Consider the following 26,159-nt stretch of genomic DNA (forward strand, 5'->3'; position numbering starts at 1 on the left):
ATCGTTGTTACAAACCACTAGTAGCGCATCTAATTGAACTTCACTGAACAGAGAACATATCAACCATTGCACTTGGACCTTTAGACCATCACAAGTTCCAGGTGGCCGAGGGGGTCCACCAACAGGCACAGGTGTTTGCACGACTCAGCTTTTTTTTTGGCCAAAATTTGCAATAAAAAATTGAACAGAACTCTCCTTGTAACTTGTGTTTTATTTGCATCAACACCCACTCCCCCCCCCCCCCCCCAATTCAAATATGGAAGGCCCATCTTATCTCGATGGAACCCACCTCCACACTATAAGGACCAATGTTAGCCCCCCCCCCCCCTACAGTGTGGGGGTGGGTTCCATCGAGTTAAGATGGACCCTCAGGCCACCATGTTTAACTACAATGCAATTGGGTGTGTATAAAGTCGCTTTTAGCCAAGTAATTTTGCGCATATGAAATTAGGTGTAAAAATAATACACACCCATTGCTGCACTGTGCTCAAATATGGCAGCCAACTAGACGACTCAAGTAATAATGAGATATTAGTCTTTCACTTCGGGGCAACCAAAGCATAAATTGATTCGCCCCTAAAGAGTAGCCTTTATTTTCGTACACACAAAACCAAACTATTTAAATAGCCTTATATACATGTATAAACCTTGCACACATTTTCAGACAAAATTTGATAAAACCATAGTTTCAGCCAAAATTTGATAAAAACCATAAACCATGCACACATTTTCATGGAAAATTTGATAAAGCCACATTTTCAGGCAAAATTTGATAAAAACCATAAGGCTATAGCCTTGCACACATTTTCATGGAAAATTTGATAAAGCCACATTTTCAGGCAAAATTTGATAAAAACCATAAGGCTATAGCCTTGCACACATTTTCATGGAAAATTTGATAAAGCCACATTTTCAGCCAAAATTTGATAAAAACCATAAGGCACTTGCACACATTTTCATGGAAAATTTGATAAAGCCACATTTTCAGGCAAAATTTGATAAAAACCATAAGGCTATAGCCTTGCACACATTTTCATGGAAAATTTGATAAAGCCACATTTTCAGGCAAAATTTGATAAAAACCATAAGGCTATAGCCTTGCACACATTTTCATGGAAAATTTGATAAAGCCACATTTTCAGGCAAAATTTGATAAAAACCATAAGGCTTATAGCCTTGCACACATTTTCATGGAAAATTTGATAAAGCCACATTTTCAGGCAAAATTTGATAAAAACCATAAGGCTATAGCCTTGCACACATTTTCATGGAAAATTTGATAAAGCCACATTTTCAGCCAAAATTTGATAAAACCATAAGGCTATAGCCTTGCACACATTTTCATGGAAAATTTGATAAAGCCACATTTTCAGGCAAAATTTGATAAAAACCATAAGGCTATAGCCTTGCACACATTTTCATGGAAAATTTGATAAAGCCACATTTTCAGCCAAAATTTGATAAAAACCATAAGGCACTTGCACACATTTTCATGGAAAATTTGATAAAGCCACATTTTCAGGCAAAATTTGATAAAAACCATAAGGCTATAGCCTTGCACACATTTTCATGGAAAATTTGATAAAGCCACATTTTCAGGCAAAATTTGATAAAAACCATAAGGCTATAGCCTTGCACACATTTTCATGGAAAATTTGATAAAGCCACATTTTCAGGCAAAATTTGATAAAAACCATAAGGCTATAGCCTTGCACACATTTTCATGGAAAATTTGATAAAGCCACATTTTCAGCCAAAATTTGATAAAACCATAAGGCTATAGCCTTGCACACATTTTCATGGAAAATTTGATAAAGCCACATTTTCAGGCAAAATTTGATAAAAACCATAAGGCTATAGCCTTGCACACATTTTCATGGAAAATTTGATAAAGCCACATTTTCAGGCAAAATTTGATAAAAACCATAAGGCTATAGCCTTGCACACATTTTCATGGAAAATTTGATAAAACCACAGTTTCAGCCAAAATTTGATAAAAACCATAAACCATGCACACATTTTCATGGAAAATTTGATAAAGCCACATTTTCAGGCAAAATTTGATAAAAACCATGTAAGCCTTGCACACATTTTCATAGAATATTTGATAAAGCCACATTTTCAGCCAAAATTTGATAAAAACCATAAGCCTTGCACACATTTTCATGGAAAATTTGAGTAAGCCACATTTTCTGGCAAAATTTGATAAAAACCATAAGGCTATAGCCTTGCACACATTTTAAGGCAAAATTTCATAAAGCCACATTTTCAGGCAAAATTTGATAAAACCATAAGGCCTTGCACACATTTTCAGGCAAGATTTGATAAAGCCACAATTTTAGGCAAAATTTAATAAAATCATAAGACTATAATAGCTTGCACACATTTTAAGGCAAAATTTCGTAAAGCCACATTTTCAGGCAAAATTTGATAAAACCATAAGGCCTTGCACACATTTTCAGGCAAGATTTGATAAAGCCACAATTTTAGGCAAAATTTGATAAAATCACAAGACTATAATAGCTTGCACACATTTTAAGGCAAGATTTGATAAAGCAACATTTTCAGGCAGAATTTGATAAAGGCATTGGCCTGTGGAAATTTGAGCTCAATCGGTCTTCGGAGTTGCGAGATAACTATGAAAGAAAAAAACACCCTTGTCACACGAAGTTGTGTGCGCTTTATGGTTGATTTTGAGACTTCAAGTTGAGGTCTCGAAATCAAATTCGTGGAAAATTACTCCTTTCTCCAAAACCAGGTCACTTCAGAGGGAGCTGTTTTTCACAATGTTTTATACCATCAACCTCTCCCCATTACGCGTTACAAAGTACCGTTTTATGCCAATAATTATTTTGAGTAATTACCAATAGTGTCCACTGCCTTTAAGGCTATGCCTTGTACACATTTTCAAGATAAAACCACAAGGCTTGAGGTTACTGTATATACAACTGATAAAGTAAAACATAACAGTTATGTAAAACATATATTTGTTTTTTTAATCTGAGGTGATTCATTAATAGTAATATCTTAACCGACCCATAATCTTGTAATTAAGTACACCATTGCAAGCAACAAATTTTAGTTTCAAATTTGGTCTAGTCATCCTGGTAAGGTTTGTTCAATTAGCAGGGCTACCAATCGTGCAGGTCCCAGGATACCGGCCCCACGCGCTTTTCCAGATCATCGGGGCCTTTGCACCGCCCTCCCGAGCGGGTCAGGTCCGCCGCCCCAGGGTTACCCAGGGCAGTCCCCTACTTTACTAAGGCGGTCCGCTAGCCGAAAAGACTAGGGACTACTTCCGTTGGTCAACCATTTGTGATAACACTGGCCCTCCTAAGGAAAGGAGCCCGAATGCACCTTTAAGATCAACCACCCAGTGGCCCGAGCCGGAAGTAGGACCCCACCTGCCACGTGCAAGTGTCCAGGTCCCTTTAATTTTTGAAGTTGTCGCACTACCAAGTTAGCGCAAACAAACGCGTATGTGCTTGTTATTTGCAATGGTGCTCGTAGTTACAAGATTATGGGTCTATTTAGTTATTACTATTGATGAATCACCTCAGATTCAAATGGAAAATGTAATGTTTTTTATTACTAGGGTGTTTTACTTGTTCAGGTGTATGTTTTAAAACCCAATCTAGTACTTTCGGTCCAAAATAGGTTTACATTTCACATCCAAACTGTACAGTATTGCAGCAACAGCCCACTAAACACCAATTAGAAAAACATAGAAAATCAAACTACGATAATATCTACAATAAATTTCTTACAATTGATGATAACAAGTTGCTGGGTTCTTACACAGATGAACAGCTAGGATGTCTTGATGATACTGATGTTTCATACGTGTTGCTTTCCTTTATACCCGGCAGCCTTCAAGATGTCAGTAGGGGTGATTCCCTCCTTACTTGGTTGGTTGTTGGAAATACTAGCAAGGAAATAATAAGCAAACGGTTTATATGCAACTGCAAGCAAACAATTTTTGTTTCAGTGCAAAATCTCTTGCAGGGGTGACCTCCTCCTCAGTGATATCAGGGTTTTGTTTTAGTGTGATAAGTGATCAATGTTTTCCTGATTAATTTTCAAAACTTTACTCATCTGTTTTTTTCTGTTAACAGTGGGTTGTAGTACTCAACTAAAAACACAACCTAGCCTGTCAATTCAATTCAAGACATAAAACTGATTTGACTTCTGTACAAACAAGAGGCACATGACTTCTGCACAATTATTCCAGATCTTAATGGACCGGTGTTAATATTAAAAATGTGTTTTCTGGGTGTTAACCTTTTACTGGAGAGTGAAGCCCCTGCATCAGAGGCTGGTCTTGGACATCTACTTGGTGACGGGTAGTTGCAATGGAGATCCTGAAGCCTGACTGCAACACAAAAACATTTCACAATTTGCAACATTTAGATTTATTACACACATTGTCCATCAGTAAAACAGCTAGTCAGATACAATTTCGTTTTTTCAATAGATTTGTTTTCAACATCAATCACAAATGAAGGCAAGACTTAGAAAACAGTAATGCAATGATTGGCTAAGCTCATGCACATTAGGGGTATTTTGACTTGTGCAAAATAAAGCAACAACAACTCAGGGTGATTCCAAATGCTGGGAACAGTTCTCTTAAGGGGTGCTGATGATATAAACTTTATTGATCAGTCATGCCAGTTAGCTCTCAGAATAAGCCATTTGAAGCACTTGACATATAAATTAATAAGTTTAGGAATTTGTTTTGTTTAATTGATGGAAATTTGCATCGGGATGAAGAATACTAACTTTGGTTTTGCCAATACACCTACATTTCTCAGCACTCTCAGTAATCTATTTTTAATCCTTTTTTTTATGCAAGTCGCCTGACACACAAGTCCTGAAGGCCACTTCAAGGTGTGGGTTACAACTATTTTTTTCCAGAGGCCATTGCCACCTACTTCTAGGACTGAAACAGGGTTACCCCTGTCACAGTCCATACGAATGTAGGCTTTGGTATCTTCAAGTCGAAGCCTATAGACGGTAGAGCAGAAAGCACTACCTCCCCAATTTTGCACCAGGCAAGGGAAATTGAGCCCTATGGGTGTTTCTTCAATGTTATTGGTCGTGTCTCTTTATCTATAGTTACTTCTCAAGAGCTGTTTAAATTAACTGACGGAAATTTGCATCAGGACAAACAACCTTGGTTTTGGTTTTACCTTTACACCGATGTGTATTAGCACTGTATAATCAGTACTTTCCGTAGTTATGTGTAGAAAAAAATCAGGCAATACTCGGTTGGATTTGATTCCACGACCCTTGCAACACTAGAGATGTGTCTAACTAACTAAATTTGTGTTGTGTTTAACCAAACAAGTAACAACCCAAGGGAAATTCCATAATCTTTAAACCCCTACAAAAAAGTACTAACTCCAGTCATGCATAGCATAGACTTTGACAAACCTGAATGATTCTTGTGTAATATTTTCACTAGAATTTTCACACAAGCAGATCCTAACAGTTTCACACAAGCAGATCCTTATTTTTCATAAGCCAGCAGTTCTACTCAAGAAGCAAGTTTGATTAACTCTCAGCACTCTCATGTATTTCTGTACCAAGCTAGTGACAAAGCCGAGCTCTATGGATGTTTTTCTCCAGTGCAATTGGTAATGTCTCTTTGTCTTTAGTTTCTGCTCAAGAGCTGTGAGGTTTGAAGTTGCCATCAGAAACTTTAACCTTTTTAACTCACCATAATACCAACGAATTGCATCTTCTCCCTGTCTTAGACACCCATCTTTACAGTTGCTCTCCTTTATACACTGCAGCCTTCAATAGTGATCAGTAGAGAGGTGATTCCTTCCAAAGTTGATTTTAGAAAACTATTAGCTTCATAGCCCTGAAAGATCAAGTTAACAGATTTGTTACTCAAGTGTTCAATTTCATAACCTCTTGCTGTTAAAATTAAAACTGAAAAGGACCCCCTATAGCCTTGTACACATTTTCAGGCAAAATTTTATTAAACCAAGCCTTGTACCATTTTCAAGCCGTTTTGATTGGACCATAAGGCCTTGTAGACATTTTCAAGCAACATTTTCAAGCTATATTTGATATAGCCTGGTACACATTTTCAGGCAAAATTTGCTCAAGCCACATTTTCAGGAAAATTTTGATAAGACCTTTAGGCTTATTTATAGCCTTGTACACATTTCAAGCAAAATTAATTTGATAAAACCACATTTTCATGCAAAATTTGATAAAACCATATGGCTTATCCTTGTTAGCGTTTCAAGCAAAGTTAATTTGATAAAACCACCTTTTCAGGTAAAATTAGATAAAGCCACAGTTTCAGTCAAAATTTGATAAAACCACATTTTCAGGCAATGGTTTGATAAAACCACAGTTTCAGTAAAAATTTGATAAAACCACAAGGCCTTGTACACGTTTTTAAGCAAAATTTGTCAAGCTTTATTTGATATATTAAAGCCTTGTACACATTTTCAGTAAAAATTGGATGAAACCACATTCAGGCAAAACTTGATAAAACCATTTGAACAACAATGGATAAATAGGAAAGGCTACAGAGAAAGCCTTGCTGCATTGTTGGGGAAATTTGAGCAAAATTTCATAAAATATGCAGCAAAATTTTAAAACTTTTACAACAATTTGAAAAATTTGAAAAAAAGCCTTTTGAATTTTAGGGAAATTTGTGCAATAGTTTCCATTGTATCAAACCTCACACTATGCATTCTTCAACCTCATTAGGGGCAAGAGGGTGGGAGAAAGGGTTTAAGCAAACAAGAGTTTGCTCCTACTTAGTACTGAAAGCTAAATACAATGTCAATTACAGGCTCACAGATAATTCATTTTATCAACTAAATGATCAAATGCCTTATACTCAGCATAAGGCTGGGTGGTGCATGTTGTTGTGCATAAATGGTGGGGTGACTGGTAGCCAGTCTAGGTGAGTTAAGCAATGCTGAGCATTAACAGGTCATGTGACTGGTTGGATGGCCTCTGAGCCGGCTATTCACATGGATACAAGGGATCCACCAGTGTGGGTTGTTAACCAATCAGCTAGCAGCTGTGGCAGTATCGGGTTTTTGATTTGGTAAGGGCATTGGCCAATCATAGGTTTAGATTTCAACTTCTAACCAATGGGGTTCCATTATCTAAGGGGGTCTTTTTTGAGGGAAAAGGGTTAAACATCACTTTTGTCACAGTATTTGTTGGGGATGCAACAAAAAAATTTCCCACCACCTCCCCTTTGCTCCGCCAGTTTGGTATGGAATTTTTTGGCTGAAAAATGACAGGAATATCAGTGATGGGGGGTAAATAGGCTGTCGGGGAAAGTTACTTGTCATTCTAATCATAAACCAAATATTATAATATTCATTATTAATAGTGCCTTTCAGTTCCCAAAGGCTATTTTACATTTCCCCTCGGGCGTTCCAACTTGGGGAATTAGAATTATGCCATGGGTACAATACAGTAGGTAATTCATCAATTGGCATTTTATTAGTAAATAGCGCCTTTCGTTTTCGTTAGGGCTAGTTTATCCCCTCGGGCGTTCCAACGTGGGGAAACTTTTAATTGTTAACTTTGTATAGTTAATAGGGGTGTAATCTGTACCAACTTACATGTAGATTAATAATAAGTCAAGTTTATCCCCTCATGCGTTCCACTTTGGGGGAATTTAGGGTATATATATTTGAATTGTTTGTTGGTAATTTTAGGCAAGGTGCGTTATGTGTATGTTGTTTTCTGTGGAGGTCATGTAATGTTCAGTCTAATATGGTCATGTGACCTATCGTGGTATGTTTTGTTTTATGGGATATGGAAAATTAAATCCATATTGGAAGGACAAGGTTTGTCCTTTGGATGGCCACAATTTAGGGTGGTTGGATGGGCGAAGGCGTCCATTTTAAAGGTGAAAAGTTGTATTTTATGTATGTTTTGTTTGTCCACGTGCAGGTGGTTGTGTGTATGTTTAGTCGGTTTGCCTTGTGTTTGGCATCCGGCTCCTTGCCAAATAATGTTTTATGACAATCTGACTGGCAATAAACCAAGCTTTAAGCTGTGACCGAAATCTCAGTAATGGTTTCTGTAGCAAATTGTGTCTGAGTATAAACACAGCTTATACACATTGTATAAACTCACCTGTATTATAGTACATGATGGACACATCGAGCTATTGGTGCAAGCGGTCTTCTTGATAAATGGAATGATTGGAGCTGTCAGCAAAAGGTACACGTCTGAGAGGGAACATAATAAGTTAACAAGTTAAAGTTATTTCCTAAAATTGGACACTATTGGTAATTACTCAAAATAATTGTTAGCATTAAAACTTTGGTATTGGTATTAATGACCAATGGCGAGCTGTTGATAATATAAAACATTAAGAGAAATGGCTCCCTCTGCAGGAACGAAGGAACGTAGTTTTTGAGAAAGAAGTTATTTCTCACTAAAATATTTAAATTGAATTTGAGAACTCAGCTGAGGTCTCGAATTCAAGCATCCGACACCATACAACTTTGCAACAATGGTGTTTATGGCAGAAATTCACCCTGTTAATCACCGTAGTATTGTCTATTTTCAATTAAAGCTTGTTACCCACCCTCTTCAGTTCAACTAATTAATAGCCTATCCAAAGCTGTCACGGTTGTCCAATAAATAGTGCAAAATATATGCTGGACTCCCTCTGCGTATTTGGAACGTATTAAACTGAAATGTCTCTTTAGAGCGCCCCCTATCGACAGGAGTAGGACAGGCATGTACAACTCTTTTGGGCACATTCATCATCACAACATTGTTAGTTGAACTGTGACGAGAGGGAGTGGCCTGCACAATTTGTACACTTAGTATATGATTCTACTATTCAAGATGATCTCTTACAAAAAAAGCGTTATTTGATGACATATCCATATATGTTGGAGAAAAAAACATGGCGGATGCTTGTAATTCGGGTAAAAAAAAAACTTTTTTGCAGTTAACAATACAATACAGTTTGAAAGTAATTTAGGTGCATATGACTCTTCTACATAATTATTAACAGTTGACCTATGTTCAAATGTTCCTTTAAAGTGCTTATAAAAGTTGTTGTCTTGAGGGGTCATGTATTGTCTGTATTTAGTGCGACCCAACCAAACACATTATTTTATTTAAAAATATTCATTCATACATGTACAATTCGAATTTTCATATTCAAGCTTACTTAGAGTATTTATTTAAGCTTCAGAACTCATCCCACTTATATACTTTAAGCCTATAATAAAAGGGCCCTTTCCTTGCTCCGTCCACCCAATAATGTGGGAAAAATTTGTTTATTAAAAAATATAAACCACCACTAAAAAAGCACTACACACGTGGTTTTCAAAATGGCCGCGGAGCCAAACTTAAGAAAATCCTAATGTTTTCTTCATTGTGAGTGTTTAAAATCCTCACATTCACTGCGAGAGATCTTCACCGGAATGTATAGATAATGTCAACTCACCTCGCTCAGTAGGGTAGAGATTTTGTCCGCTGAAGTGCTCATAAAATGTAAAAGAATTGTGGACATCCAGTCTTCCTAGGTTGGCTATCTCCTCGATCATGTGAGAGAGAAAAGACGCTCCAAAGGGATCTTTATTTTTATGAGGGGGTGTTGGAAATATAACGAACATTAATTTAATGAAAATAAAATAACAAATGCTAAAATATATTGTTCAGTATAAAGATGTAATAAAGGAATGTACTGATTTAATTGTTGGTAAACAGTTTTGGGGCGATGAGCGGGAGTGAAATGTGAGACTTTCAGCGCCCTCTTCTTAGAGGAACACCCCTACTGGATAATGGAACAAACATGCATTTTTAACGATACTAAATAGAGTGTATTTTAATTATTTATAAACAAGGCTATCGTGGTTTTAATAATGTTTTTTAAATATTATAATTTCTATAAAATTATCTCCGGCTGCAAAATGTGTGCAGAGGTAAAAAGTGGACCGGGCGGTCACCGGGGGGGGGGGGGGGGGGGGGGGGGGCGTGTCAATCAGCAGATCTGAGCGATGGATTGTTGCGCGCCCTCAAGAGCCTTTGTTTATCAACATCAAAACACACGTAAGCCACGTATGCACGACGTCTGCATGTGTTTGGATAGTTACGGAAGAGAGTTGACAAAAAAGTAATACAACAAAGTTGTCTTTTCATTCTGGTTTAGGATGGAGAATAATACGAGAACGCTACTTTTATTTGATGTTGATGGCACATTGACTGCCTCAAGACAGGTATCGTACTGTTGTTTTATCTCAAAAATCACGTTTTTTTTTTTTTGTTTTTTTTTTCCGTTTTTTTTTCAGAATTTCTTTCTCAGAAACTTTTCCAACAATTCAATTCATTAACCAAAATATGTTGACAATAATATACAAGAAGTGTTTTGTTGATCTGCAATTGGATTGTCAATGAAACTTTTAGAAATTAAATTCATTGTAAATTGAAATTGAAATGAAAGTTTAGAGGAATGCCTTTTTTTTTGATCATTCATTGTTCAATTTAGGCTAGTAGTAGTACTACTCTAGTACAGTAGTGTTTTGTCTGTTCTCTGATGATGCAACAGTTGAAGGATCTTACATAAATTCGTATATTAGTCATATATATACCACTCTAGATCTTAAAAGCTAGCCTACCTGTATACAGTTTAAAAAGGCTCGACTGAGGAGCTCTTATATAGTTTAAAAATTCAAGAAGGAAATCAGAGCCATATTATCAATCATGTGACTAGTTGCGATAACGTAACCCTCCTCTTCACTGTCGGGAGGAGGGTTGTTATTGCAACTGTCATAGGCCTATCATATGAGTTATAATCAAATTTACCTCTCTTTACTGCCGTCGGTCATAGATTCCTAATTTAATTTACTATTGGGGTTTGCCCTTACTAACTATTTCAATGATATTTTTGATAAGCAAGCAGGACCAGTTGCTTGCCATTATTATATCATGGAGGTAGTCCATTTCAGTATCATGGAATTTGAAATGTAGGACCATGGAGCTGTAGGACCAAGTTACTGGGGCGCTGTACTTCTTTTTGTCATTATCGGTTGTATATGAGTAGTACTACAATTACAAGTACAATGACAAATATATATTCTTTTTAATAAAGGAGTAGGGCCTACAGCGCCCCAGTACATGTATACTGGGTTTAAGCATGGAGGTAGAAATATCTCTACCTCCATGGTCTAAGGTAGTACTACATGTACGTAGTAGTAGTAGCAGCCAGCCTGCCGGACCACTTAGAGTGAGTTTTTACAGGTCCTCTGGTGTTTTAAAGCCATTATACACTTTCGGTAAACAGTATTGTCCAAGTCCCACACTTCGTGTATCACAACTTATATATAAAACAACAAACCTGTGAAAATTTAGCCTCAATCGGTCATCGGAGTCGGGAGAAAATAACGGGAAAACCCACTCTTGTTTCTGCTCGTTTCGCTGTGTCATGATGAGTGTTTAAAATAAATCTGTAATTCATGCTAACGAGAATTTATGTTGTTTTACCGTTTTCTCAAAAAGTAAAGCATTTCATGAGAAGTCTTTCACCATTACCTTCTGTAAACCCTGTAAATTATTTGTGAATCTGTGAATTTTTTTTTTCCTGTACCGAAAGGGTCCAATGGCTTTAACTGGCTGTGGTCACCGGACCTAGAACAATGAACTATTATCTAATTGTAACTATCAACAATCATTTGTCCAGATAATCAAGGATGACATGGCTGATTTCATGGTGCAAATCAACAAGAAGGTCTGCTGTGGTCTTGTAGGAGGATCCGATCTAGAAAAGATTACAGAGCAGATGGGAGGAAAGGAGGCTCTGCATAAATTGGACTACGTATTTGCTGAAAATGGACTGGCTGCGTATAAAAAAGGAGAAACAATAGCTATCATGGTATATAAAACTAAATATTGTTTGAAGCTTTGCATGGTGTGGAGAAATAAGGAGAAACTATAAATAAACAGTAAACTTAGGGTACAACCATGTGTAAATCTCTTAGGGCGAGTATTGGCTCTGAGACCAAACCGGCTCTTTTTAGAGCCAACACTCACCCTAAGAGATTTACACATGGTTGTACCCGCAAGTTTACTATTTATTTATAGTTTCTCCTTATATAAAACTACTTTGTGTACTCCTACAACTACAGGGTATGAGGTTTGCTCCGCCATCGTCTCCACGAAACATCATAGAGTGCCATTAAAAAATCCCTATTTAAAACCTTTTGCCCTCACATTCGTTTGTGTGCCTGGAATTCTCTTTTGAAAATGGATCTCTCTCAAATTAGGCTCTGTTATGTTCCAAGTTCTCACAATGAACTTGGTGGGTCCAAAAAATCCACTCTGCTGAAAATAAAGTTGTTCAGAATTCTCACTTTCCGGTAACAAATATGACACGAAATGTGAAAAGTCAAAATGAGGATGTTTAATCACACCTTTAGGCCTAAGTGTGAACGAAATGAAAAGATTGCACGGACGCTATACATGTAGCTGCAGTTTTAAGCAAGACTTTTCAAACACATTCTGAACTTCTATCTTTAACCCACATCTGTCCTGAGATTTCTAAAGTGAGCCCCAAAATGCATGGTCCTGTAGACATAGGCAAAAAGTACAATGTGTCAATCAATATGTAGGTTTACTCGTGTTGACATTATGGAAATCTTACGCTTTCTTAATACTGGATACATGTACACAAGTTAATGGCCTGCCAGCCTAGCAATGTTTGCATTGGATTGGTATTTAGAACCGAGATCCCATACTACTGACAGAACTGCATACTACATGTACATGTAGGGTTTGTACACATAGTGCATACATGTACACTACTATGTATACTTTTTTATGACATTTTCAAGTACAATAACCTTTTTTAAATTTTGGCGTTTACACTTTCCCTTGTAAAAACTTTGATTTAGAAATACAGTCAGCAGATGTTCAGACCCCATTTATTGTCCAGGTTGGCAAGCTAGGATTAACATTGCTTAAAATATCTCAACAATGAAAATTTCTTTTGACGTTACATTGTGTTTCATTGTTTTCCAGAGTTTAATCAAGAAGATGGGTGAGGAAAAGCTTCAAGAACTCATCAATTATGCACTAGGTTACCTTGCCAACCTTAAACTCCCTGCTAAACGGTAAGTATTACTAGACTCAACTATGCACTAGGAGAGCTTGCCACTATTAGCTTAAAGGAACACGTTGCCTTGAATCGGACGAGTTGGTCTTTCAAAAGTGTTTGAAACCATTTTTTTATGATCGATCAAAGGCAACAGGTCAACAGTTAGTATATCTTGACTCAACTGCGCACTGGCTTAACCACCCGACTTCATTATGGATGGGGTTTCCTTGCCACTATTAGTTTTAAACTGACTGCTGAGTGGTTAGTGTAGCTTGACTCATCTATGCGCTGCGTTACCTTGCCAACTCCCTCCAAAGAGTTTGTATAACTTGACTCAACTATGCACAGAGTTACTTTGCTAACTCTGTGATCTGTTTCTTGCTTAATGAAACAGAGTATGGGATTTGAGTTGCCCTTTTTTTCTAAACGTAAGAAGATATAATGTTTAATAACTGTTACATTATGTTTGCATTTGGCAGGCTAAGGAATACAGTCTCCACAATTTCCTCTATAACTATTTATTGTACATGTGTGTAATTTTCTCTCCACAGAGGGACGTTTGTAGAATTCCGTAATGGAATGATAAACTTTTGTCCAGTTGGCAGAAGTTGCTCACAAGAAGAAAGAAATGTGTTTGGTAAACTTGATCAGGTGAGCTTAATAGTAATACATGTAGATAATAATATTAAGTTTTTGTATAACGCCTTTTCACTCTCGAAGGGTGTCCCAAAGCGCTTCAAACTACAACCCCTGGTCACTGGGTCTTAAATCATTCCTTAAACCATCTCAGCTCCCTGGGGAGTAAACAGCCTTATGCAAGAAATGCGCTACTAGGCTAAATCAATCACAAGAACCATCTCTGCCCTCACAGGTACCCATTTACCCCTGGGTGGAGAGAAGCAATTATGGTTTTAACTATGTCTTACTGAGGGACACAAGTGTCACCACCGGGATTCGAACCCACACTCTGCTGAACAGAATCAGCAAAGCTTGAATTCGGTGCATTATCAGCCACGACACCCCTTATAGTAATACATGTAGATAATCTATTTCAAGTATGATACCTTTTCATGATGGTAGAGATTGCTCTACACAGTGTTCCCCCTAAACATTGGTCTGCTGTCCTAATGCAAGTTAATAGACCCTTCCCATGAAATATGTAAATTGTACATAGCGCGTGCGCACTAATGTTTTGGTCGGCAAAATGAGGGAACATCGCGCTGTTTTGTACACGGCTAATGGGTGCGTGACGCAGACGCGATTGCGCATCTGCTTAGTGCACAACTTTATGGCGTTTGCCAACCAACAGGGTATGTACGCATGCGTGAACGTAATTTCATGCAAAGGGTCCATTAAACACCCAAGGACAAGTCACCCACAATACTAATCCGGGTGGCTTGTTGAGTGTTGGATTATTAGCGTTCATTATTGTTATTCGATGCGAGGATCATGACCAGGAGGCAGCATTATAAAGATCTATTGGACAGGTGGGCAGCTTGCTAGATGAAACAGTTACAGTACTGGCCAGTAGTACGTACAGTACCTTATGGTAGGGTCACGTGCACATTGCATGTCAATGCAGTGTGAACTTGACATGTATTAATTGTTAAACCCAGAACCTAATGATTTTTGACATTAATTATCGCTTGCCTGTCACACATTATTGCCGTTTCCTTTTGTTATCAACAGGAGGAGAATATACGTGGAAATATGGTCAAATGTCTAAGAGAGAAGTTTAGCGCTGATGGATGGGTGTTTTCAATTGGTAAGTTTACTAATTACATCAGTTCAGTTCAGTTCAGTTTTATTTTCCACTCAATCATTTCAGATGACAAGATATAACATAGAGTAGTAAAGATACACAATAGATTAAGTGGTGGAGGACTCCCAAAAGCAAGCTTGTAGGGTGGAGTCCCCCAGGGATGTGAGTAAATACAAACGTAGTTTGTTTTCAGAACAATGCCTGGGATATTTAAAGCACACAAAAAGTTACACATGGAAAGACATGGACAAACACTAACAGGACAAACAAACACAAAGACAGTGGTTCTCTATATGGTGGATATACAGAGAAAAGTAAAAAAGAGGTAAAAGCTGTATCAAAAATAATATATAACAAAAGCAGTTAACTATAGTAATATATACGTAAGGGAAAACAATACTATTCAATCATGGTAATTATCTAAGAGAACACATTTGAGTTTTCTCTTGAACATGTAGGTACCCTTGCATTTTTTAAAGAGTCATCAAGGGAATTCCAGTACTTCGGGCCTTGGAAAGAGACACAATTCATAGAGCTAGATGAGGAACAAAAGGGGATATGAAAATCATGTGAATGTCTAGTTTGATAAGAATGTATTTGAGAATTAAACACAAACATATTCTGAAAGGAATTTGGTAAGTTATTGGAAATAAACTGATGCATAAATATTCCAAGCTGATGTAAATAAATATCAGATACTTTAAGAGTTCTATGTTTAAGAAATAATGGGTTTGAATGAGCACGAAACCCGACACGATTAATAATTCTGAGGGCTCTGTTTTGTAAAATAGTAATACGATTTAAAAGATAAGCACTCGATTTACCCCAGGCAAGAACGCCATAGGAGATATAAGGCAGAATTAAAGCAGAATAAATATTATATAATATTTCAGATGGAAAAAAATATGAGAGTTTGCTGATCATTCCTATGTTTCTGGAAATCAATTTACATATATAATTGATATGAAAATTCCAAGAAAGTTTGTCATCAATATATAAACCAAGGAATTTAATACAGTTGGTTCGAAGGATAGGTACATTATCAAAAAATATATCACATGGTAGATTATTAACAAAAGGACCAAATAGCATGAAATTGGTTTTCTTGATATTAATAGAGAGTTTGTTGGCCTTTATCCAATTTGAAATATGTACCAACTCCCGATTCACAATGTCAAAGAGTGTGTCGAGACTTCTATGGGAACAAAATAAATTTGAGTCGTCAGCAAAAAGAATAAAGGAGAACTTATCCGAAGATTTAGGAAAATCATTGATATACAACGAGAAAAGAAGAGGGGCTAGTAGGGATCCTTGTGGTATGCCGCAAATTAATGATTTGAGAGAGGACTCTTTGCCGTCAATACACACAAATTGTTTGCGGTTGGATTTTAAACTTTGCATTGTGGGAGTACACAATCAAGTAAGGTTTCAGGTAGCACCATGTAGAAATCTCTTTTGAGCAATGTTAGTTTTTTATAAGAACCGTTGGTTGACAACTCAACGCTCGATCAGTATGCTATTGGTGCATCCCAACGTCAATAGTATTACTTAAGTGATAATGCCCTCTCGTGATAACATGTTTATGGGTCGTACATGTACAATTGATGACACTTTTTGAGTACATAACAAAAATCATACATGTACAATTATGCTGCTTTCAGAATACATAAAATATATTGTACATAGTACGATCTTGTCACTGAAAGAGTTTAGAAAATCCTCTGTATTTTGCATTGGTTTGGTGTATAAGTTGGATATTAAAAAAAACAAATGCTACCGGGCAACCTCAGTAGTCTAGTTGGTAAGACACTGCTCTAGAATTTCAATGGTCATGTGTTCGAATCCAACTCCAGTAACATGCCTGTGATATTTTTTCACAGGCCTCGGGAAAGTACTGAGTATACAGTGCTTACACACATCGGTGTATGGGTAAAAAACAAAACTAATATTCTTTATCCCCGATGCAAATTTACTGTCTCATACAAAGTATACTTGTTATTTTTCTCCTTTTATGAAGGTGGTCAAATCAGCATTGATGCGTATCCGGATGGTTGGGATAAGAGATACTGTCTACAGTATGTGGAGAAGGACTTTGACACAATACACTTTTTTGGTGATAAAGTTGAAAAGGTCAGTTGTGTATGTTTTCATTTGCTTTATTTTAGTTATTGAAATGTGATATAGCATGGGTTCAATTTACCACCCCAATCTTAAGCCTCATGCAGACCTGTGGTTTTAAAGGGAAGGTACACTATTGGTAATTGTCAAAGACCAGTGTTCTCACTTGGTGTATCTCAACATTTGTATAAAATAACAAACCTGTGAAAATTTGAGCTCAATTGGTTGATCATCGGAGTTGGGAGCAAATGATGAAAGAAAAAACACCCTTGTTGGACAAATTTGTGTGCTTTCAGATAGGAATAAAAGACTTCTAGCTAGAAGTCTTTTATTATTTTAATGAGAAATTACCTCTATTTCAAAATCTATGCTACTTCAGAGGGAGCCGTTTCACACAATGTTTTTTACTATCAACATCTCTCCAATGCTCGTTACCAAATCAGTTTTTAAGTTAATTTTGTTTTGAGTAATTACCAAACGTGTACCTTCCCTTTAAGGAAGAAATTGTTTGTACTTTGGGAAGTGGAATCTGGAAAGCAAGTTCATTACAACAGCAGAAACAAAACCAAGTCATGTCATATAGCTACAATCCGGGCCATATTTCGTAGGGCTCCCTGCCCCCTTTTACTGTTGGTTCTGATTGCACGATCTTCTGCATTCCAGTCATCATAAAGCGGGGGGACGGGGGAGAGAGTGTTTATTGTCAGAGGAAGTGGACATGGAATGGTTTTATGTAACGTTGGGAATGGGTGGCCCAAGCATTTTGGCCGAGATGGTAGCTCTACTCGTTGTTATGCCACATCCATTTGAAATAAAGCTTTTCCTCAAACCCTGAAAACCAGTAGGGTGGTTTTGCATGACTAGCCAAGTGGTCAACTGACTTAGAAAACAACAACAGGGTTCTCCCCATTCACAAGTTTGCGTATCGGGCCCATACATGCGTGAATTGCATGCCGATACACTCAAACTTCAGAATATGCACAAAACAACGCAAAATACAAAAACATGATAAAACCAAGATAAACAACAAGTAGAAAACATTTAGAAGACCTCGTTTCAATTCAGCATACTTCAGCCAAACTTCCAAATGAGTCCAGAATGCCCACAGTTTAAAAAAAAATAAAGAGAACTCTGAACACCATTTAAGCATGAACAGTTAAACCAAATCTCTTGGTTTTCTTACAGGGAGGTAACGACCATGAGATTTACAGCGACCCCAGGACCATTGGACACAAAGTCGTCAGCCCAGAAGATACAAAGAAACAAGTTTCTGAACTCTTAGGAATGAATTGATTATCATTGCCGTTGTTTCTGTTTTAATGGCTCAAACTAATGCTAATCAAACAGCTGGGCAATACCATAAGAATCAGATTCATTGGACAATCGTCAACAGTGAACCAGGTAGAGAATTCCAGCTGTCTTTTACTGCAAGTGTAGAGAGATGATTCACGCAATTGTATTATCCTTCCAGACATTCCTGTATAATCCTGCCTAAAGACCACTACAAACAAACAAGCTTCAATAGGACTCACAGTACCCCTAGCAATGGCCAAGGTGCCCAGGGGTCGATTTCACAAAGAGTTAGGACTTTTTTGTCCTAACTTAGGATTAATATTAAGGTCTGCCATGCTACAGTGCAGGGTTGGGACTCGTCCTAAGTGCTAAGATTAGTCTTAAGTTAGGAAGAGTTTTGTGAAATCGACGGCAGTGCTTTTGCTGCAGTGCCCTTTGCAAAGTTACAGGAGGGAAATTTCCAGCCCCCTTTTAGAGTGAAGTTCAAGACCTGAACAATCATGGTAGACCTAATTTGCTTATTGATCATGTGCTCCGTTACGTACTGGTAAAAAAATGGCATCACAAACTTTGTAATTTCTCAACTGGTAGAGGTCAGTTATCAAGCTAAGTTGACTGAAATCAACGTGTATGAGAAAATTTAAAACTTTTAAATAGAACGGAAAAATTAAGTCTGTGGAATGATATTTTCAAGTTTAATGTTTTTTTGTGGCCCTTGTTAAACAAGTACAAGACACCCAACTCAACATATCCAGCTCTGTATGTACTGTTTGCTTATTTGAACATTTCGACTGCATTAATTGAAACAATTGTGCACTCTTGGGTAAACTCTGCACCCTGAACTCAGTCAAAGTGTTTGTGTGAAATACATTTGATATTTTTAGTTACAACGCTTGTATGGCTTCTGACTGGCAACCCCGAACAAAGATATTGACAAAATAGGGACACCGCCAACATAGGGCTAGATAACTCAGTTGGTAGAGCGCAAGCGCGTTAATCCGCACGGACGTTGGTTCGAATCCAACTCCAGTCAATTCTTTGTTCAACCCCCAAAATCAATTTTTAATTACAAACAGATGTATAATGACTTTCATTATGGAAAGGCAATCTTGGTTTTATTGTTAATCAACAATAAACTTTTTATTGGACAGCTCTTGTATAATCATCAACTGTTTAGAATTGCCAAATTAATCTTAATGTGAATAATGGAGAAAACAAGTCAAATTGAGAACCTTTTGGAGTATTTTCATTCTGCTCTAGTATTCCGTCAGTTTTTTTCAAAAGAGTACAATCATTCCATCATCTAGTTTGTGATAAATAATATATTTTACAAACTAATCTTGAAAAGTTGAATCAGCAAATTCTTGGCCAAATACTGTTCTGTGCCTAGCCAAGTTCTTTCAACAAAATTCTTATGAAAATCACTTGGGTGGGATTCGAACCTGGTTCACGATAAAAGTAGTTTTTGTTTTGTTAATGAAGTTTGGTTGAGGCAATTGTTGCACCATCTTTTGTTTGTCCAAGTTCAAAAGGTTTGGAAGTGGTGCTAGAATTTTTTTTCACAGAGGCTTGGTTTCTTATAAGCAATATTTTTAGATTTTAATACTATCAGCAGCTTTGTTATCTGTCATGTCTGTGACATAAAATTTTCAAAATGAACTACAGAGATTAGTAGGAAATAACGTGAATTGATGTGTGTGGCAAACTGTCCATAAGGTAGTTTGATTGATGTACACAGTAGTAAGACTCATCTATGAAAATATAGATTTACTTGATATTTTGCTGCTTTTCTCCGCCAAAAAACAAACATAACTTGCTGCAAACCAAAATTATGTCATCGGGTAAGATAGACAGACAATTAGAGCATTATTATATTGGACCAAATTAATTGTGGATAGACGGTGCTGTGTGCCGTCAAAATATGATCATTGCGAGTAGGTCAATTGGAGAGCTGTTCCACATGATTGTAATGTTCATCATTAATTAATGTTTACCCATTACAGACAAATGAATAAAAAGGCAGCACTTAAATAATTCTTTGTTTTCAGAAAAAAAACTTTGAAGCAAAGGTATGTACAGCAGCTTTAGATTGTCATTTCAATTTGAGAAGCGTTACTGTCGGGGACATTTTGCAGATTGTGCATTCTTCCTACATGGAAAATGATGGACATATTATTCGCTCTGAATTTTCAGTGATATTTACAAATTAAGAACACCTTTTGAAATGAATTCTCATAGGTTTCTTTTATTGTGTACATCTACATATTTATAGGATTAAAACAAATTTACAGTGACTGTCTTTCTTTTATTCCTGTTTGGGTGGATGGGTATGTAGTTGCACATGTAGTTGGGACACATGGAAAACTTATTCTATACAGAAAATCAATATTTAAATCTAATTTTAATAAATCAGTTCATTTTTTCAACTGTTTTTATATATATATAGATGATTATTGAAAGGTTAATTAACTTATAGAATAAATAATTCACTTTCATTTGTATTTTTAATTTGGTTCAGCTGTTTATGCAAGTGTAGAGATTATTGTTATTGGAGTAATTTTGATACAAGTTTTTAAAAGTTATTATTTTTGTTTACATCATGAAATAAACCTTTTATTTCCTCAAGTACTATTGTGTTCAATGTAGATCGTTGATTTCTCAAATAAATGGTGAATAAATATTTACAAATCATTTACTTAAATCTGAGTTTTGTTCACAGGGTGGGTGAGTTTTGTTCACAGGGTGGTGAGTTTTGTTCACAGGGTGGCGAGTTTTGTTCATAGGGTGGGTGAATTTTGTTCACAGGGTGGGTGAATTTTGTTCACAGGGTGGGTGAGTTTTGTTCACAGGGTGGGTGAGTTTTGTTTAAAGGTGGGTGAGTTTTTTCACAGCGTGGGTGAGTTGTTCACAGGGTGGGTGAGTTTTGTTCAGAGGGTTGGTGAGTTTTGTTTACAGGGTGGTCGAGTTTAAAAGTGTTCACAGGGTGGGTGAGTTTTGTTCACAGGGTTGGTGAGTTTTGTTTACAGGGTGGTTGAGTTTAAAAGTGTTCACATGGTGGGTGAGTTTTGTTCACAGGGTTGGTGAGTTTTGTTTACAGGGTGGTTGAGTTTAAATGTGTTCACATGGTGAGTGAGTTTTGTTCACAGGGTTGGTGAGTTTTGTTTACAGGGTGGTTGAGTTTAAAAGTGTTCACATGGTGGGTGAGTTTTGTTCACAGGGTTGGTGAGTTTTGTTTACAGGGTGGTTGAGTTTAAATGTGTTCACATGGTGGGTGAGTATTGTTCACAGGGTTGGTGAGTTTTGTTTACAGGGTGGTTGAGTTTAAAAGTGTTCACATGGTGGGTGAGTTTTGTTCACAGGGTTGGTGAGTTTTGTTTACAGGGTGGTTGAGTTTAAATGTGTTCACAGGGTGGGTGAGTTATGTTCATGTGGGTAAGTTTTGTTCCCAGAGTAGGTAAGTTCTGTTCACAGGCTCATCCCAACTTGACAATCTATCTTCGGCCAAAGTTTAGCTGTAAAGCTAATAATGGTGATGAGCAAATTTTCCTGCTGTGCAAAAAAAAAAGTCAAACAGTAGGCCTACATAGTTTTCTATTTTGACTGATAAAATTGTTCCTGACTAAAGCAAGATTTTTCTATGCTCGGCATTTTTAAACATTAACTCTATAAGTGTCTACATGTGTAGGTTGTAGTATTCCGAAAGCGGCATTCTCGTACATGTACAATCTTTGATGTGAAACCAAACGGTGTCGTCAATGATGATCATACATGTACACGTACAACCCTAGTATACTAGTTATCACTTATTAGGGCATTACCACTCAAGAAATTCCATTGACTTTGGGATGCAGGCCTTATACCAAGGTAACACAAATCAGCAACATTCAATTTTTTTTAGTGAGAAAGACTTGACTGCTTTAAAAGCAGGGCATTTTATGTTCAAACTAACGCAAACAAACCAGGCACTGACAGCCTATGAGTAAATTGATGAAACCAGGTTCTGTTGAAACCAATAGGGCATCAATCCACGACTGACAGAGGCTTATTTCAGGATGACATCCCCCACTGGCTCAATTTGTTCAATTGGTGGCCATCTGGACTCGTGGCACCAGACGTGCTCTTTGGTCTAGACATGGGCTCTAGAATAAGGTGTCATGGGTTTGAATCCCAATCGAGAGTGTTGGTGCTTCCACAAATCAATGTAAAATCATGCAAGGGCAAAACCAAAATGTTACTCTTTATCCCTGTATGAAATCAATGAAATTTAATTTCGAGGTTGAAAAAAGAAAAACTTGACTAAAACACTATAGAGTGGGATCTAAACATTGACCTCCAGGTTTTACATGAGCTATCTAGTCCTATGTTGGTGGTTTTATCTTTGCTCAAGGGTGCTAGTCAAGCCATAAAACAGTTGGCTGTCCAAGAATAACACCCAGGATTTACAAGCATGACAAGGTGCTGCAGCACATTCAGTATCAACCCTGCCAGAACACTTGGGTAACACAAACCCATATAAGTGTACTTGGTTCATGCATAGAGCAAGGGTTCATGTCAGCTCTGGCTTAACATCCCATCCGAAGGAAGAAGCACCAGGTTAAGTGGCTTGCTTATAAGAACTCAAGTGTCATGACCCAGACACCCACACTCTGCTGATCAGAAACATCAGAGCTTGAGTCCAGTGCTAACCAATCGAACACGACACACCACTTTGGACTGCCACTCAATCATAGTAAAAATTGTTCCAGAATATGTGCAAGTGAAAGGACTTTGTACTGAGTGGGTTTCCGAGTCTGTTTATTTGTATCAGGAAATATGAAGATGGCCCGATGAATTGGCTTTCATTGGCGCCCAAACATGAAGATTTAAGCATGAAGATGTACGCAAACATGAAGACTTACACTTAAGATTTTTAGTAAAATCTATCAGAAAATTGAATATCACCAGCTTAGGCTTCTGAGAAAATGAACATCTGTAACCTCTATGCTGTAACTAGGGCGATTGATGTACACGGAACACAATAAGCTTCAAACTGAGCCAAGACAACCATTGTCATATAGTGACTGATATTGACTTTGCATACTATAATGGCCTAGTCAGTTTTTGACAACAAAGATTGGAAAAATAAAGCACCCATACATGCAGATTAAAAACAGATAGCCACAGTTCAACAAGAAATAAACCACAAGGGATATTGACCGAGTAAATTTGAAATGATTTGGGGTTGACCCAAATCAGTCACAGTTAGCAACCTCTCTTACCAATGTAAAAAAAATATTGAATAATATAGCTGACAAATCAACCAATCATGGGACGCGTTTATCTTATTTGGAAGTTTGCAGAATAGCTCTCGGTGTGTAATTTTATTGAATTTGTGGAGAGACATAAAATACTACCGGTACTGCTAATAATAATAAACTAATTATAAAATGGTTAAATGTTTTGCCATTACTCAGCCAACTTGCCTGTTGATGTATCAACTCTGTTATCAGCCATGGCTACTGGAAAAGTAGCAAGTGAATGCATCACAAGTATGCTTGGCTAATTTGACATTTCACTGAATCTTGAAATACTATGAATTCCTTTCCACTGATAAGGACAATTTACCACAAAATTCATTGCAAGAGTTTAACTCCTTTTTTGTATGGTAGCAGTTGCAGGGGAAACTACTCCAGTAGCCTTCAACCAAAAATGGGTCATTTACAACATCTTCCCAAAAGACTTCTCATGGAACAAACTACAATCATTTGAGAGCCCAAATGTTTATTTCCATGAAATATAACATGAATGTGATACAAATGTACTTTAATATACACAATATTTAACATGATAAATGCACATTAGGTGTAGCTTAACATTTATTACTTATGTCATTGACCACCCAACATGTCCTTGTACAACCTTTGTTCGATACCAATTGTTGCTTTTGATCAAATCAGAATAACTTTTTGCACATGGAATAGTTTTAATACAAGATGCAAAGTCACACTGTCTTTTTGTTTTCTTTTTTGTTTTCTTTTCAAGACATACAAATTGTTATGTGAATCCATAGACATAGACCTAGAAAAAGCTAATTGAGTCATGGTAATTTCAGTTGTGAAACATTTTATTAAAAACTTTGGGTTAAACAAAGAAACATTTATTAGAGTAGGACTTGAACCTGCAACCTCCGAATTAACGTGCCCGTACTCTACCCAACTAGAGCTATAGACCTTTAGCACGCCATCTTGGTCATGTTCCCTGTTTTTAATAACAGTTATGAATGCTAACGTTCATTGCGCATGGCACCAGACTATTATTTTGTCCAGCCTCAGTTTGGTTACAATGAGTTGGAATGGAGTAAATTCAGACCACACCGTGATAAAGGTCTATCTAGCCCACAACTCAAATAATTACTATATCTATGGCAAAATAAGTACATCACAAAATAGAAATTGACATTTTCCTTTTTCTTCAAAGAGTTGACAAGGGAATAACTTGAACTTTACATACAGCTTAGTATACAAATTCATGGCAACAGGCAACACACAAAATATACTGGATATAGACACATAATACACGTATAGCACCTTTTTCAAAACTAAAAGCACTGCTCAACCAGTGCATTTAATTACACTTTCTACATGTATTTGAAACGTATATACTGACTTTTTTTTAAAGGTCAAACAATTGTGTCAGAAATTAATCTGAATGTCAGGACAGTGTTTTATAACTTCATTTGAAGCACAACATCCTGTGTGGAATCACATAATAGTTTTAAAGGAAACGTAGCAAGTGTGAGGTAGGAAAGCCCGATGTACACTCTAAATGAGAACGGTTGCAATGAATGTCATATCAGGGCTTGAATAGCCTATGAGAGGAAAATCTATAAGACCAATGCTCAGAATGATTACGGGCCCAATTGCATGGCTCGTAAGCAAAGAATCTGCGTTTGCGTAAGCAGGGAATTCCATGCTTACATGTCAAGCATATGTAACGGGTTAGCAAGGAATTTTGGCTTTAACGCTTGTGCACTCCACGTACATGTGTTACTAGGAATTCTGCGCTTACACAGCTTAGGCAGAAATTTGGCGCTTTTAGGTAAGCAGAGTGTGATCACAAGCGGGATTCTGTGGTAAGCAGAGCCAAACATGCATACTGAGTGTTACAAGTTTTGTTGAGTACAAGGGATGACAACGACCATCATGGAGGTAATGACATAAATACACATGATGCACATGGTGTAGGCTTTAAAGCTTTCAGTTTTCAGTACATTTTTCAGATTTTTTCGCAAGGGCAAAAAGAAATCAGAATTTGGAATAACATACAGGAAGATTGTCATTCCTGCTCATTGATTTTAAAATAAACACTACTGCCATTCCCCAAGAGAATTGTTTCCATCTGAAATATTGTAATAAGTATATTTCACAATCAGACACTTTATATGCCTATTTCACGCCTCATGCCTTTCGCACCAGACTTCTCTTTCAAGTGAATTTCTGATGAGGTTCATTTATCATTAATGGAGAAAATCAAGTGACTTAAAGATCAAACAAATTGCCTCATATTGTGCATGAATCTGTTTATGGTAATAGCACAATCTGCACTTGAATTATTCATACTTAAAGATTACTATGGATTAACCCTCTTGACATTTCCATGGCTTTTGAAGGACCAGGCTAAAAGAAACAAATAGTCCGGCCCCTACTGCTTAGGACTGAATGACATTTGAGTGTAGGGTTGCTAGGTCAGAACATTTACTATTTGTTAAATGTTGTACTGACGTTGGAATGAAAAACAAACGTATTCCAGCAGGTGCTGTGTAACTAATCATATCAACTCAACCTCAAATATGCGTTCTCTCCCGTCTGTTTTTTGCTTTGATATGTTGCCTTTGCTTGTTTT

At 37.0% G+C, this 26,159-nt stretch overlaps 1 protein-coding gene and 1 long non-coding RNA gene across 2 annotated transcripts; one reads left to right on the forward strand and one right to left on the reverse strand.

The window, feature by feature from the left end:
• Positions 1-3,799: 3,799 nt before the first annotated feature.
• Positions 3,800-9,546, reverse strand: LOC117292098. The gene is made up of 5 exons (XR_004519252.1): positions 9,461-9,546; positions 8,128-8,222; positions 5,720-5,866; positions 4,282-4,372; positions 3,800-3,925 (listed from the first exon to the last, which is right to left on the reverse strand). It is a non-coding gene; the product is annotated as an uncharacterized LOC117292098 (long non-coding RNA).
• Positions 9,547-10,075: 529 nt separating this feature from the next.
• LOC117292099 (phosphomannomutase 2-like) lies at positions 10,076-18,606 on the forward strand. The gene is made up of 7 exons (XM_033774021.1): positions 10,076-10,232; positions 11,693-11,884; positions 13,030-13,121; positions 13,657-13,756; positions 14,795-14,870; positions 16,885-16,997; positions 18,171-18,606. The coding sequence occupies exons 1-7, from the start codon at positions 10,167-10,169 to the stop codon at positions 18,276-18,278; spliced, it is 747 nt and encodes a 248-aa protein (XP_033629912.1). The 5' UTR covers positions 10,076-10,166; the 3' UTR covers positions 18,279-18,606.
• Positions 18,607-26,159: the final 7,553 nt, after the last annotated feature.

The sequence above is a fragment of the Asterias rubens genome, chromosome 7 (assembly GCF_902459465.1).
Source record: "Asterias rubens chromosome 7, eAstRub1.3, whole genome shotgun sequence".
NCBI classification, from domain to species: Eukaryota; Metazoa; Echinodermata; class Asteroidea; order Forcipulatida; family Asteriidae; genus Asterias; species Asterias rubens.